Source organism: Natrix helvetica (assembly GCF_964273705.1).
Source record: "Natrix helvetica genome assembly, chromosome: 1".
NCBI classification, from domain to species: domain Eukaryota; kingdom Metazoa; phylum Chordata; class Lepidosauria; order Squamata; family Natricidae; genus Natrix; species Natrix helvetica.
In genome coordinates, this window is record NC_138548.1 from 291,969,652 (window position 1) to 291,984,554 (window position 14,903).

General features: G+C 44.1%; 1 protein-coding gene across 1 annotated transcript in view; it reads left to right on the plus strand.

The window, feature by feature from the left end:
* The first annotated feature begins 4,665 nt into the window (after window positions 1-4,665).
* CDHR2 (cadherin related family member 2) overlaps window positions 4,666-14,903 on the plus strand; it is a 51,307-nt gene continuing 41,069 nt past the window's right edge. The window contains exons 1-4 of the mRNA XM_081938355.1: window positions 4,666-4,709; window positions 13,117-13,181; window positions 13,659-13,730; window positions 14,365-14,504. Coding sequence (XP_081794481.1) covers window positions 13,136-13,181; window positions 13,659-13,730; window positions 14,365-14,504 — 258 coding nt within the window. The 5' untranslated portion in view covers window positions 4,666-4,709; window positions 13,117-13,135. The remainder of the gene's footprint in view (window positions 4,710-13,116; window positions 13,182-13,658; window positions 13,731-14,364; window positions 14,505-14,903) is intronic.

A 14,903-nucleotide genomic window follows, 5' to 3' on the forward strand; every position in this document is an offset into this window, starting at 1 on the left:
GGCAGAAAAAAGACTTGGTGACCCAGAGAAATTTGAGTCTGTGGAAGGCAGCCTTTTGTCATCCGTAATCTCCTGAAAGCTGCATCCCATGGCAGTGGTGAAGGTAGCAGGCAATAAAGGGGAGGTCAGAACCAAGACAGCATGAAGCTACATATTCTTTATATTTTGGAGCATCAGGTCTTCTTTCTGATACCCTCTTCTCTTTCTCTCCACACCCTCACACCAGGGAATGGGCAGACTGCAGTCCCTGGGGATCTGTACTGATTCCTTGCCATGGCCCTTGGAATTAGACTAACTGTGATCTTGCCTTCCAAAGTATTTTTCTGGAGGCTTCTCACTTAGGCTGGTGAAAAGTGCATGCACCTTCTCCTCCTCCTCTATTCCTTGAAAGTGGGACACCCTTTTGGATGATTCACCCCCTGCATTCACTGATCTTGGCAGATTTGTCATTCCCTCCTTCCCATTGAAAACAGGATGACGCAAAGCATCCAGCAAAGAAGATCCTCTAATGCAGTGGTTCCCAAAGTGGGCGGTACCGCCCTCTAGCAGGCGGTGGGATGACTTAGGGGGGTGCTAAGAGGCAAGGGAGGCAGCAGGGGGGCGCTAAGAGGCAGGGGGGATGGCAGGGGGGCGCTAAGAGGGCGAGGAAAAAAAGATCATGTATTGTGTTGGCTGCAGAGGGCATCGCCCCTAGGTTGGTAGCTTCCCCTTAGCTAATTCTCGGATGGAAAGGAGAAACTTGCCAAGCAGAAGATGGACTGTTTAAAGCCCATTGGCACAGGCAGAAGAACAAAATTACCCAAACAAACCTGGAAATAGTTGCGGCTTTCCCTTTAAGCAACATCACCACCCTCCCCTCCAATCACTGCCTTCCTTCCAGGAGAGGGGCACGTGCCGCTTCAATCGCCTGCCCCCCAACACCGCCGGTGTCTTAACCGACCGGCTTGGCTTGTGAAAAGGTTTTTTTTTTTAAACTGTTGGTGGGTGGGGAGATCGTGCACGGTGTTGTTAGGGGGGGGGAAGCCCACCAATTGAATTCTAGTTGAGCTTGCGAGAGAGCTCTTTGCCACTGGTTTAAAAAACGGTCACATATTTCGTGCCATCCTTTTCCTTTGCATGGAGACGCTGCTGGGTAATAGTAACTGGGGGGAGGGGGTGATGAGCAGAAGTGCTCCCTTTTGGTGGTGTGGATTTTGGTTAGGGAGTTTTGGATTAGCAGCAGGAGGGAGCTCGCATTGCAATCTTCTGTTCCTAGCCTTGGAAATACAGGTGTTTTTAAACTCACGGGAGCCTTCTTTGATATAGGTATAGTATACTATATGTATATACTACTATAGTATTGGTCAGGAGTCCCCAAACTTGGCAACTTTAAGACTTGTGGACTTCAACTCCCACAATTCTCCAGCCAGCATAGCTGGGAGTTGAAGTCCATCACTGTCTGGAGAATTCTGGGAGTTGAAGTCCACAAGTCTTAAAGTTGCCAAGTTTGGGGACCTCTGGTATAGGTTGTCCTGCTTGAGCAGGGGGCTGGACCAGAAGACCTCCAAGGTCCCTTCCAGCTCATTTATTCTAAGTTTATAAAAGCTCCACTCAATGCTGGTCGCGGGTGGATTTTCTTTTAGGATATGTGTTTAGTTTTTGAAATATTCTCATTCCCATCCTCTCTCCTTGCAGAATTACTGGTTTTGAATAGTTGGTTCGGTGAGCAGAAGTTTAGCCATTGAAACCATGTAAGCAATTAAAGGCAGAATGTTTGTGTTGTGCAAAATAATTGGCAATCTGAAGGAGATAAGATTAGATTGTATGCCTTTGTATGCGTGGATATGTGCACACATAAATTTTGCAGCAGGGTTAACAATGACCAGAGCACCTCTTGGTTAGCATAGCCAATAAGAAACTTGGCCATTAATATTAAGGCAAGTATGATCAATTATCTGTCCATGGTTGCTTAAAAAATGACACCAGAGTTTCTTGCCATTTTTGGATGGGGACTGGATGAAAACAGTAATACAAATCTTAAAATTGAGATTTTTTTTTTTAAAGGAGAAATAGATAGTACTTCAGTTTTGCTTAGATGTGTGATGTGAGTCAACCGTTTTTGATATTTAGACCACCAAATCTTAAAGACTATGCAGATGGTTTGGAAGGGGTTAGTAGCAAAACTAGATATTGTGGAAATTAATGAAACTGAAAATTACAATGATGTTATTGAAGGAATGTAACTATCCAGCTAAAGTTGTTTCTCTGACATTCTAAGACTTAGATGTCTGAGTGATATCAGGATCTTCTTTTGATGGAAATTCCAGATTGGGTGATAAATCCATTTTCAGATACTGAGGAAGATGGGGTAGTGGAGGAACAACTCATAGAACTGCAAAATGACATTGAGCTGAAGCCAAAGTTTAAGAAATCGTACCAAGAGTTTTGGTTACAGAAAGAAATTTCTGATCGCTATCCTGCACTATGGACAGTGGTTAAGAAGCTCTTTGTTGCATTCCCAACATCATATTTGGTGGAACGTGGCTTCAGTGTGGTCATCCAACTTCTCTTCAAACAAAGAAATCGACTCCAGACAGGGCCGGATTTAGATGAAAAGAGGCCCTAGGCTATTCCACTTATGGGGCCCTTTCACCTCCCATTTTTAAGTTTGTAAATTACATGAGAGATAATAAAATACATCATTACTGTGATATATATATCAATATATTAAATGAAACGTTGTAATTGGTACTAACCTTTATAAAAAATGTGGCACGGATAATAAATAAAAATAAAAGGCCCCTCTTGATCTTGAGGCCCTAGGCTGAAGCCTAGTTAGCCTATAGGAAAATCCGGCCCTGACTCCAGATTACTGAACGTGGTGATTTAAGACTCCTGCTAAGTGACTTAAAACCAGACATTGGGAAACTGGTATCACTACATCAAACCCATCCATCACATTAAGAATTTACTGAGTTTACTAAGTTACTAGTTACTAAGGTTCTTGATAAATGACTATCAGACTATGAACACCTGGTATCACTGGATTATGTTCAACAATTTTGTTGAATTAACATTAACTAAAAAGGTTTTTAAATTGGATTTTGAATAAATGTGCAATTAATTGTTGAGTTTTGAATTTTACTGTTACTATCTTCCTTCCATCATGCAAACCGCCCAGTCACATGACCCCCCCGCCATGCCCACCAAGCCACGCCCACAGAATCAGTAGTAAAAAAAAAATGAATTCCACCACTGGGTGGGGGGGCACTGAGGATCAGCTTGTAGCACCAAGGGGGCGGTGGACTGAAAAAAGTTTGGGAACCACTGCTCTAATGGCTGATCTGTCACTCAACAGAGGCAGGGCCCATAAAATGTAAACTGTGCCTGATATAGAAGTTGGCTGTGGTTCAGAAAAGCTTCTGGGTGATAGGAAAGGAAAGGGCCTAGTGAGAGTCATGCAAAACCGAGCTGATGGGGGCATGAAATAACATCTTTATTTTTCTGCTCCCACAGCTTAAGGAAAGGTGGATCATATATAGGTAGTCCATTACTTATGACCACAATTGAGCCAAACATTTACATTGTTAAGGAAGACAGTTGTTAAGTGATTTGTGACCCATTTTACAACCTTTTTTTGCCATAGTTGTTAAGCAAATCACTGTAGCTATTAAGTGAATCATGTGGTCGTTAAGTAAATCTAGCTTTCCCCATATACTTGTCAGAAGCCGGCTGGGAAGGTTATAAATCAGGGGTGTCCAAACTTGGCAACTTTAAGACTTGTGGACTTCAACTCCCAGAATCCCCCAGGGGAATTCTGGGAGTTGAAGTCCACAAGTCTTAAAGTTGCCAAGTTTTGACACCCCTGTTATTATTGTTGTTATTATTATTATTATTATTATTATTATTATTATTATTATTATTATTATTATTATTATTATTATTATTATTATTATTATTTCTTAGATTTTTAGACCGCCCCTCTCCCAGAAAGGGACTATAAATGATGATCACATGAACCCAGGACAGTTCAACTGTCATAAACACATACCAGTTGCCAAGTGCACGAATTTTTGTCACATGTTCACGCTACAACTGTCATACAACTGTCATAAATGTGAAAAACAAGCATAAGTCACTTTTTTCATTTCTAACTTCAAATGGTTACTAAACAAATAGTTGTAACTACATGTATACCCTTCTGATGGCACTTCTATATATCCTTTACTACAACTACTCAGGGCCAGAACCTGGACAGCTGTTAAGGAATGCGTAGTACGTAGTTGTCTAAAGTGCAGAGGTCTGTGAGTTCAATTCCAAGTAGAGGGTCTGAACCTCAAATAAGAGACCCAATAAAAGATGAAAACGAGCACTCAGTGTCTCCTGGTGGTCAGACTAACCGGAAAGGAGAACATAGGACATACACTGTGTAAAAATAGAGAAATCGCCACCACAGGAATAGGTGTGGAAGTCATGTAAAGCCTCAGGAGTTTCAAGCTTCCCTTCCCAATCATAAAGGACAATTTAAGGCATAAATAAGACTTCAGCACTGACGACAGTCTGAAAAGGAAGATTTTTCAAGGAAGGAGATTTGAACTCTTCTATCTGCTCTTTTCAGTTAATGATTGATGAGCTAATTTATAACAGGAGCCAAAGTCTGCATTAGGCATTCAGACCTCCATCACCTGCGACAGAAGTGAGCAATGCCCCAGGAGCCTGCATGATTCAAGGTAAGACTTGAGAGCTGTTGGTTATCCCTCAGAGCTGTCCCTGGAGAAAGCGGGACGAGAATGACACCAGGCAGCCCTACAGTACTACAACATGGGCCTTGGCTCCTCACCCCTCTAAGGAAAGTGCTCGCCATAAAGAGCAAGTGCTAAACTGGCAAAATCCTTCAGGGTCAATGGGATGGTATGCAATGTATGAGGGGTCTGTGGTGGTAGGCCTGCCTGAGTTACTGTAGGTCTTGTATGGATTCTTGCTTGCAAAAGAGCTGAGCTGCTTAAGGTGCACTTGTAACCTAAATGTATCGGCAGCAAGTATAGTAGCCATACAATCAATAGGGTTGCTTTATCAGGAAGATTAGAAACATATATTCCAATCAATTAATATTAGCATACAGTATTTTTTTTAATTTCTGATGCTGATTTAATCCAAAATATTTTTTTTTCAAAGTAAGCTCTCTGCATCATTTTAAAACCATATTTATCCTTAGTCGTAGAGATCCAAATCAGCCTTCCCTAATTCTGTGTCTCTTTTCCAACAGAATAGCTAATATTTCTATGGCTTAGATTATATTACCCAGCACAGGTGTAGAAGGTGCCAGGTTGTATCTCTCTTCTCCATCCCCACATCCCACCTTATAGCATTTGATCTTTATGTATTTTAATAATTATGTACTTGAAGGGAATTCACTTTGGGAAAATTCAGTATTTTCTAAACACAATAATTTGTTATGAAACAAAAAATATGATGGCTACCAGCTTAAGTGATTGTTTTAAAATACCGAAGCTTCTTTGTAGAAGATAAGCCTATGGACAAATGAAGCTGCCTTGATCTCAGGTAATTTATATCCGTGATCAATAAATGTTGAAGGTAAACAACAAGAAGTGACAATTATATCATCTCCCATTTATTCTTAGGGAAATTGATCCCATCTGAAAATAGTACTAGAGACCCTTAGCCTGTTCCAATGGCATTCTTACACCATTTGTTTTCTATTCCTATTTATATATTTCTATTATTGTTTTGATGCTTGGACTTGTTCTGATTCATTTGATTATTGTTTGATTTATGGTCCCTAGGCAAATTAACCCTTCAGTCTTCATATTACCTTCCTAGGAGCTAAACAATCCTTAAGTTTGTCTAAGTGTAGAGAAGGCGAAATAGCGAGCTCTGTTTCAGGAAAGACACAGGTCAGGGATGAAGTGTAGTTTCACAACAGAATTGTGGACTTCTTGGATCTGAAACTCTCCAGTTTCCCCAGGCTCTCTCCCACACTGTTGAGAATAAGGCAGATGGCCTTGGCAGAAATATGCAGGATCCTTTGCGTAGGCAAAAGGGGCTAAAGTGTTTTTAAAATTCAGAATAAGGTAACGTTTGGAAGCAACAGAGACTGATGCCTCCCTGATTCACTGAACTATAAGGAAGAGGAATTCCAGCACAATCAGACTCAGAACATTCTGTTATTTCAGATACTTTAGTTAAAACAGAATTTTAGTTTCCTTGTGGAATTGATTTCCTGTCTGGTCTACCTGGTGGGGCTGACACAAACTAGTAATCTGTTAATCTGTCATTCTAGTAGTTGTTACAGGTTTAAGACCTATTTTTGTGAATTTAGATTTCACCATTTCTTTCCAGGAAACAAATATGCAGGGAATAATTATAATATAGCATGTTAATTATTTTTTAAAAATCGAATTTCCTGTTCTGTTTGACTAAATATTTTGTAGTGTACATGACTCACTCTTTTGTTTCCATTTATTTATTGATTTCTCACTTTAGTATATTGTGAGAAAACTATTTTCCCATGACAGCTATTATAATTGACATTAAATTAACACTAACTTATTGTACCCAATCTCAAGCCACTATTTTTCCCAATCCATATTTGAAGTTTGCTTGCTTCTTTTTAACAACAAAATGTTAATTAAGAAGAATAAGAAATAGCATGCTGTTCAGGGTTTATAGAAAGATGAAGTGTAAAATAGTGTGTAGGATTGTTATTCTCGGTTGAGGAACTGTCTCACAGATTCTAAGAGGTGTACTTCTCCTTTGAATCTTTTACACCGTAAGTAAAATTTTGCACCTCCTCCCTTTTCGTTAGTTAGCCACATAAGGAACTAGCTTCCAGCATAGATCAGAGTTAGCATCTCCACCTATCAGCCACATCAGTCTTTTCTATGTGACTATAAATAAATGTCCATAATAGTTTTATAGCAGGCCAGAGTCCATGCCTAGCTGGGATATCGACCTTTTCCTCCTCCTGCCTAGGAGTTCCTAGGCTTGACAAGGGATGTAGATTCATCAACCGTTTGAAAAGATCCTATCGGTGCCAGCACCAAGGGTATGTGACCATACCAGTGGTGGGTTCCTAACCAGTTTACTACCAATTTGCTTGTGCTCGCGCACACACAACACCTCTGCACGTGCGCAGAAGCATCTGGGCAGGTGGGTGGAGCCTGCCGCCGCCGCCACTGCCAGTTCAGCTGAACCTGGAGCAACCCACCTCTAGACCATACCAGATCCTCTGTTTGTTTTGCTCCAGTTCTGCAAAATTGTATCTTTCAGTATGCAGGACAACAAAGCATTACTAGTTAATTTCTTTGGAATTGTGGGCTGACATGCGTGTCAAGGATAGCAAGATGCAAAAAGGTCTGAATTCCTGTCCCTTTTGTCCCTTATGTAGCAATGGCATTTCAACAAGTAGGTTTACTTAGCAAACTGTTCTGTGTTCTCCTCTCTTGTACCCAGCTATTAAAGATGCAGAAGCTCAATCAGTTTTTGCGCTAGGTTACCTTTCCCAAAGGCTGGATCAAGGAAGCATGAACTAATTCTGGGTACAATGACTCTGTGCTTGCATTTCATTCACAGTTTTGTTGGATGGCCTTGCAATCACTCTGAAGCTCCAGGATGATACCCAAATCCTTAAGGCTTTCCTTGAGAAATGGGAGGACCCAGGAGCTGAATGGCCGTTCAGGAACCTTCCAAGCTCCTTTACATTAATAAGAGTAACTGTTATCTCTAGTCTTCCTGGAAACCTAAGAAACCGGTAACCAATATTCCAGCACTGAGTTAAATTTTTGACTCCAAATTTCCACTGCTTCAGATGCATTTCATTAATGCTTTATTTTTCTAGAAGTTATTTCTTGAATATATTTCAACAAACAAAATTTCCTCTCTCTGTGTGCTGTTTTTATATTGAGTTTTTCCCTTTACCATCCCATTTCTTCTGGGTCTATGTGGATAAATTTGTAAATTAGTCTTGTTAGATATTTGCATAAACTGCTGTAGTCTCCACTCAGGTCCGCCACTAGGGCGGGAACAAGGGGTTGTTCTGATTGGACGGGAGGTCTGCCAGCTCCCTATAAAAGGGGAGCTGCACGACCCCATAGCAAGCTGGATCACTACTACATAATAAATAAAGAGCTGTTTGTCACTATCGTCTGAAGTCTGTTCTCTCGTTGCCCGAATCTAACATTGGCGACGAAGGTGGGATCGAGAGGCAGATAGGACGAGAATCTACCACCAGAATCTAAGGATCCGATCCAGCCCCGGAATTCGGCGGAAATTCCGGCAGCCATCTCAGCGTGGCAAATTCGAACGCAGGACAAGATGGCGATGCACGCTCCACCGACTCCATACAACCCAATCACCGAACATTGGGAATCCTACATGCTGAGATTCGAATGCTTCCTCGAGGCAAACGATCTCATGGGAGTACCGGACTCCCGGAAAAAGAATATGTTCCTGAGCTACTGCGGTCGAGAAGTCTTCGAAACGGCCAGGGATCTCTCGGAGTCAACCCCCATCCAGGCGGTAACATGGACGGCGCTACAGCAGACACTGCAGACTCATTTCGCGCCAAAACCTTCCCGCCACGTTCGCCGCCAGGAATTCAACATGCGGAACCAGAAGGCGGACGAATCCATCAATCAGTACGTTGCAGCACTTCGAAAGGCAGCAACGCATTGCGAGTTCAGGGACCTGGACGAGCAGATCCTAGCACGCCTCATATGCGGGTTAAAGGACATTTCGTTACAAAAACGGTTGTTGGCCAAATCCAATTTAAACCTGCAGATTGCGCTAGATGAGGCAAGAGCTTCGGAATCAGCGGACAGATCTACAGAAACGCTACAACGTGGGTACAACGCAACCCAGTCCAGAGCCAGACAAACCCGGGTGCATCACGAGGCCACCGATCAAGAAACAGAGGACAGCGAGTGCGAAGACAGCCATCGCATGCGCAGCAGCCACACAAAACCGGCACGAAAATTCGAATTCCGTTTGCCGCCCTGCGCAAGCTGCGGAGGGAATCATCCCCGGTCTACCTGCCGTTTCAGGAACGTTGTTTGCTCGCATTGCGACAAACTTGGGCACATTGCAAGGGTGTGTCGGAGCGAAGTCCCTGCCACACAATGGCAGCCACCAACGTATCGCCGACAGAAGCCCACCCCAGGGGCTTGGCGAAAAAACAAAGGGCGCCCAGAGAGAGACCCAAGGGAGTCAGCCGAGAGAGAGCATTCCCAGAGAGAACCACTGAGAACCTATCTCACAACGATAGGGCAAGTCCGCACAAAGCGGCCTAAAAAGCTGAAACTCACTGTCCTCCTGGAGGACTCCCCTTGCGAGCTTGAAGTCGACACGGGATCATCCCTGACGATCATCTCGTGGTCAGCAATGAAAAAGGCAATTCCGAGCCTAAAGAAGCGCCAACTACGAACACCAGACATCCTGCTTCGAGACTACCAGGGGAACAGGGTCCCCATCGTGGGTCAGGGCACGTTTCGAGTCCAGTTCAAAAACATCACAGCCCAGCTGCCCGTGACCGTCGCCAGCGCACCATTACAGAGCCTCCTGGGATTGGATTGGTTCGAAGCCCTGGGGCTAGAATTTACCGGAATCAACGCCGTGGGTAACAGCAGCGCTGAAGGGATTTTTAAGGAGTTCGAGGATGTGTTCAGCCCCGGCCTTGGTAAGTATGTGGGAAAGCCAATTTCATTCAATTTGGATCCAAATGTGGCGCCAATCCGGCTCAAACCTAGAAGAGTGCCTTTTGCGCTCCGTCCCAAAATTGATAAGGAAATCGATAAGCTTGTAGAGCAAGGGATCTTTGAACCGGTGGATCACGCTCGCTGGGAAACCCCAATCGTGACCCCTGTTAAGCCGGACAGGTCAGTCCGTATCTGCGCGGACTATAAATGCACAATTAATGTCGCCCTACAGCAAAGCGCATATCCTGTGCCCGTGGTTCAACACCTATTGCACTCGTTGGGGCCAGGCAAAATTTTTGCAAAATTAGACATGGCACAAGCGTATCAGCAGCTGCCAGTGGATAGCGCCATGGCGGAGGCCCAAACTATAGTGACGCACAGGGGTGCTTTTAAATGCAACCAGTTACCATTCGGTGTAAGGATCGCTCTGGGATTGTTCCAAAGCGTCATGGAACGGCTTTTGCAGGGCATACCAGGAGTCGTCCCTTATTTCGACGACATCTTGCTGTCGGCTGCAAACGAGGAGCAATTATTGAAACGTGTTAGGACTGTTTTGGCTAGAATTCGAGAAAAGGGTCTCCGCCTAAAAATGGAAAAATGCCAAATTAACGTGCCCAGCGTAGAATTCCTGGGTTACAGAATTGATGGTCTGGGAACACACCCGACATCGAAGAAAATTAAGGCCATCCAGGACACCCCCACACCACGAAATCAGACCGAGTTGCAGGCCTTCCTCGGACTTCTTAACTTCTACAGCGTCTTTCTCAGACAGAAAGCCATCGTCGCTGAGCCGTTACACCAACTTCTAGCCAAGAACGCGAAATGGACCTGGGGACGTTCCGAGGCGTCCGCCTTCGCCACAGTCAAGCGCCTGCTGACGACCGACTCTCTACTCATCCAGTACAGCCAAACCCTACCACTGGTATTGACCTGTGATGCATCACCCTTCGGCGTCGGCGCAGTACTCAGCCACAGAATGCCAGACGGGAACGAAGCCCCCATCGCGTTCTACTCAAGAACTTTGTCCTCGGCGGAACGCAACTACAGCCAACTGGACAGGGAAGCGTTAGCCGCTGTGGCTGGAGTCAAGCGTTTCCACGAATACCTCTACGGCCGCGATTTCGAACTTATCACGGACCACAAACCATTGCTGGGTCTACTGGCAGGAAACCGCCCCACACCGGTCTCCCTCTCCCCGCTCATGACCAGGTGGACTGTTTTCCTGGCTGCGTATTCCTACAAACTGGTACATCGACCGGGCTCCACATTGGGGCATGCAGACGCGCTCAGCCGCTGCCCGCTACTGGAACTGTTAACCGACCCCACTCCAGAAATACCAGTCCTTTTGATTGACTGTTTGGACACAGGGCCAGTTTCTTCTGTGGACGTTGCCAGGTTTTCGGCTAAGGACAACGTAATCAGACAAGTGCAAACTTGGGTATGGAGGGGGTGGCCCAAAGGGATTGTGGGACCCGAATTCAAACTGTTTTGGTCTAAGCGTGATGAACTGTCGGTTTTAAAAGGTTGTTTATTGTGGGGGGATCGAGTTGTTGTACCGTACAAACTGCGGAGAAATGTATTAGAGGCTTTGCATGTTGGGCATCCAGGGATCGTAAGGATGAAAGCATTAGCTAGGAGTTACGTTTGGTGGCCTAACATGGACAAAGAGATAGAGGAATGGGTAGCCACTTGCAATCCGTGCCAAGAGTCCAGACCAGCCCCCCCTGAAGCGCCCGCTATGGAGTGGGACAAACCGAAAGCACCCTGGTCGCGAATACACATAGATTTCGCAGGGCCAGTGCAAGGACAAAGGTTCTTAATAGTTGTGGACGCATACTCCAAATGATTAGAAGTAGTCCTGATGACATCGATCACGGCAGAGGCGGTCATCAAGGTACTACGGCGACTTTTCACCACGCACGGCTTGCCCGACCTCCTGGTCTCCGATAACGGGCCCCAGTTCACGGCCATGCAATTCGAAGCATACTTAGCAAGTCAGGGAATTCGGCATGCCCTCGTCGCGCCATTCCATCCGGCATCAAATGGACAGGCGGAAAGAATGGTGAGCTCTGCAAAAGAGGCCCTCGCTAGGATGGGCCCGGGTGATTGGCAAACACGGATCGATCATTATCTTTTAATCCAACACATTACCCCTAGTGCCACGACGGGAAGGAGCCCCGCTGAACTCCTCATGGGTCGCTGGTTAAGGTCTCACCTAGACCGACTACACCCAAATTACTCTGCCACATCGCCCCCAGATTCCACAAGCAAAATTCGGAACTTTAGCATAGGGGATTCAGTATACGCCCACAACTATGCAGGGGGGGACACTGTGGATTCTGGCAAAGGTAATAGGTATCACTGGTCCTCGCTCCTACTTGTTAGAATTGGAAGACGGCAGGAATTGGAAAAGACACATCGACCAACTCCGAGGTCGCCTAACGCACTCCAACCTACGATCATCGAATGAAGAACTCATCCCATCAGAAAGACAACCGATGCAACAACACGAAGCTCCCAGCACAGACGACTACGACACCGCAGAGCCTGGAGTGGAACCTGAGACCAACGAAAGAGCGGAGCAGCCTCCCAGCGAGGGGAACCTACCATCCCCAGCCAGGGCAACAGAACAAAAAGGACACTCCGATCTCACGCCCGCTCTGGCACAACCCAAACTTCGCAGATCCACCCGAGCAAGGCAGAAACCGGCATACTTACAGGACTTTGTCACTAACTGGAACACTCCATCTAAGAGGGGAGGGGTGTTAGATATTTGCATAAACTGCTGTAGTCTCCACTCAGGTCCGCCACTAGGGCGGGAACAAGGGGTTGTTCTGATTGGACTGGAGGTCTGCCAGCTCCCTATAAAAGGGGAGCTGCACGACCCCATAGCAAGCTGGATCACTACTACATAATAAATAAAGAGCTGTTTGTCACTATCGTCTGAAGTCTGTTCTCTCGTTGCCCGAATCTAACAAGTCTTCTCTCTTCGGCTTGCATAATATGCTCCTTATGTCATACATTTTTCCTGGTTATGTTGGGCAGTTTGATAAGAGAGCATATTGAAATTCTGTGATAAACATAGACTCCCAGCTCGTAATGCCATAAAATATTGTTTGAGATAGGAAGTTTTTGTTGCTAATGCAATTTAGCATCTATCTAGCCACTACACCCAGAGAACACATATATTTTATATAATACTTGAGAGGCATAATAAAACCATAAAACATGAATAGGAGTAAATCTACATAGCACACAATTGTTGCCTTTTCATTGTGATAAATTTTTTAAAGGAACACGATTTCTGCTTTCCAAAGACAACATTCTCAGCAACGAATGTGATCTTACAAACAACCAGGCCCTGCACAGGGTGAGCAGTTTTATTTTCAAGACAGTTAATCCTTCCTTTCTGTTGTATTTGCAGATCTCCTTGGCTCAGCAGGATGCTGTGGCTTTCATGGGTAATTTCCCCTCTATTTCTGACATTAGGTAAGATTTTCTGTAGAAAAATTCCTCCCACACCTCTATGCCTGTTCATGTCTGCTGAGACATTACTGAGGCTTGGCGTTGTATGGGAGAACATCCCCAAGTGAGAATTACAACCAGCACTACAATTGCTCATGGAGAAATATGGGATTTACATTGAAATAAACATACAATAAATCAGGAAAGCATCTTGGTATTCAACTTCTTTTGAAGAAAGTGAAGGGAGGTCGATGGAACTGTACATTTTCCACGGTCTTACTTGCTAAGACTAGACCATGATTGTTCTGGACCTCTGATTACAGGTAGCATTAAGTCCATTAGACTTAGTTCATAGAGTGTTGGGAAATATGAAGAACTATGGCAGGAGATATTATGAGGAAATTCAGATCAAGGAAGAATTAGAAGATTGGGTGGTATGAGCGGGTGGGGATTGTCTTTTGTTCATAAAATCATAATTTCAGCTGACTCTCTTTCATGCAGCATCCGCGAACCAAGCCCCAGTGTTCAACATGAACAGCAGTACCTTTATGTTGCCAGAGGACACACCTATAGGTTAGTGATGGAGAAAGCTTTGTTTGGAATGCAAAAAATGAAAGCCAGTATTTCTATATTTGTCAATAGTATTTTTCATAGCCTTCCTCGGCTAAGATCTATAAATGAGACAGTGACTCCCATCATGTCAGCCAGTGGTTGTGATGATGGAGAAGCTATAAGCCTATGCATACTGAGGACATGTTAAGAGGATTATGGTAAGAGGACATGGTAAGGGGCTTCCAAAGTCTATCCAGACCTGGGTACCCCAGGGGATGGGTGAAGTAATGAGAAGACTCTGTGATTATTAATATCCCTACATCTATTATTCATTATTTTGGTTCTTTTTTTATAGTTTTTAATATTTTAAAAAAATAGTTTAATGATAAAGGTTTTAACTATTGTTTTAGTTTTGCTGTACTCCACTTAGAGTCACTATTTTATGAGATGGCTGGCTATATTGCTTAAATAAATAAAATAAAATAGGAATCCAGAAACCATTCAGGTTTGTTTCAAAAGATGTGGCTTTAGCAAGATGACTGGAGTGTGTGTGAGTTTGTGAAGTCTGTGGTCATAAGGATTCTTTTAAAACTGGGTATCTCTCTGGTTCTTTCCTCCCACCTTAACTGCTTCTGGCCCTCATTTTTCGTTTCAGGGACCTTGGTTCTTCAGTTGGTGGCAAAGGATCCTGAAAATGATCCCTTATACTATAGCATTGAGGGTGAAAATGCTTACTACTTCTCACTTGATAGTAGAACAGGCAACGTGACACTGAAGCAACCTGTGGATTATGAGGTAAAGATATGACGGGACATAACTAGGGATGGGCAAAGTGTGATGGCAACTCTGGCAGCCCCCTGCTAAACAAGAGGTAGACCTCATCCAGTGACCACAATTGAGAGTGCCAACTCAGTCATTAAGTAAAATTATTGATAAATGAATTTGCGACTATTTAATATCTTACTTCAGCTTTCTTTTCCTTAATGGACCTGCAAGGATCATAAGTGAAAGGATTGGTCATAAAGTTACTTTTTTTATCACTGTCGTAATTGCAAACAAGTCGCAAAGTAAGGACTACTTGAATGGCAAATGTGGCTTTCTCAATCTTTCCGTTGTATCTGTGTAAATCAGAAACATGAGCGTTGTGTTAAAGATCTTGCATTATTTCTAGCATTGCTATGCTTTTTGTTATTG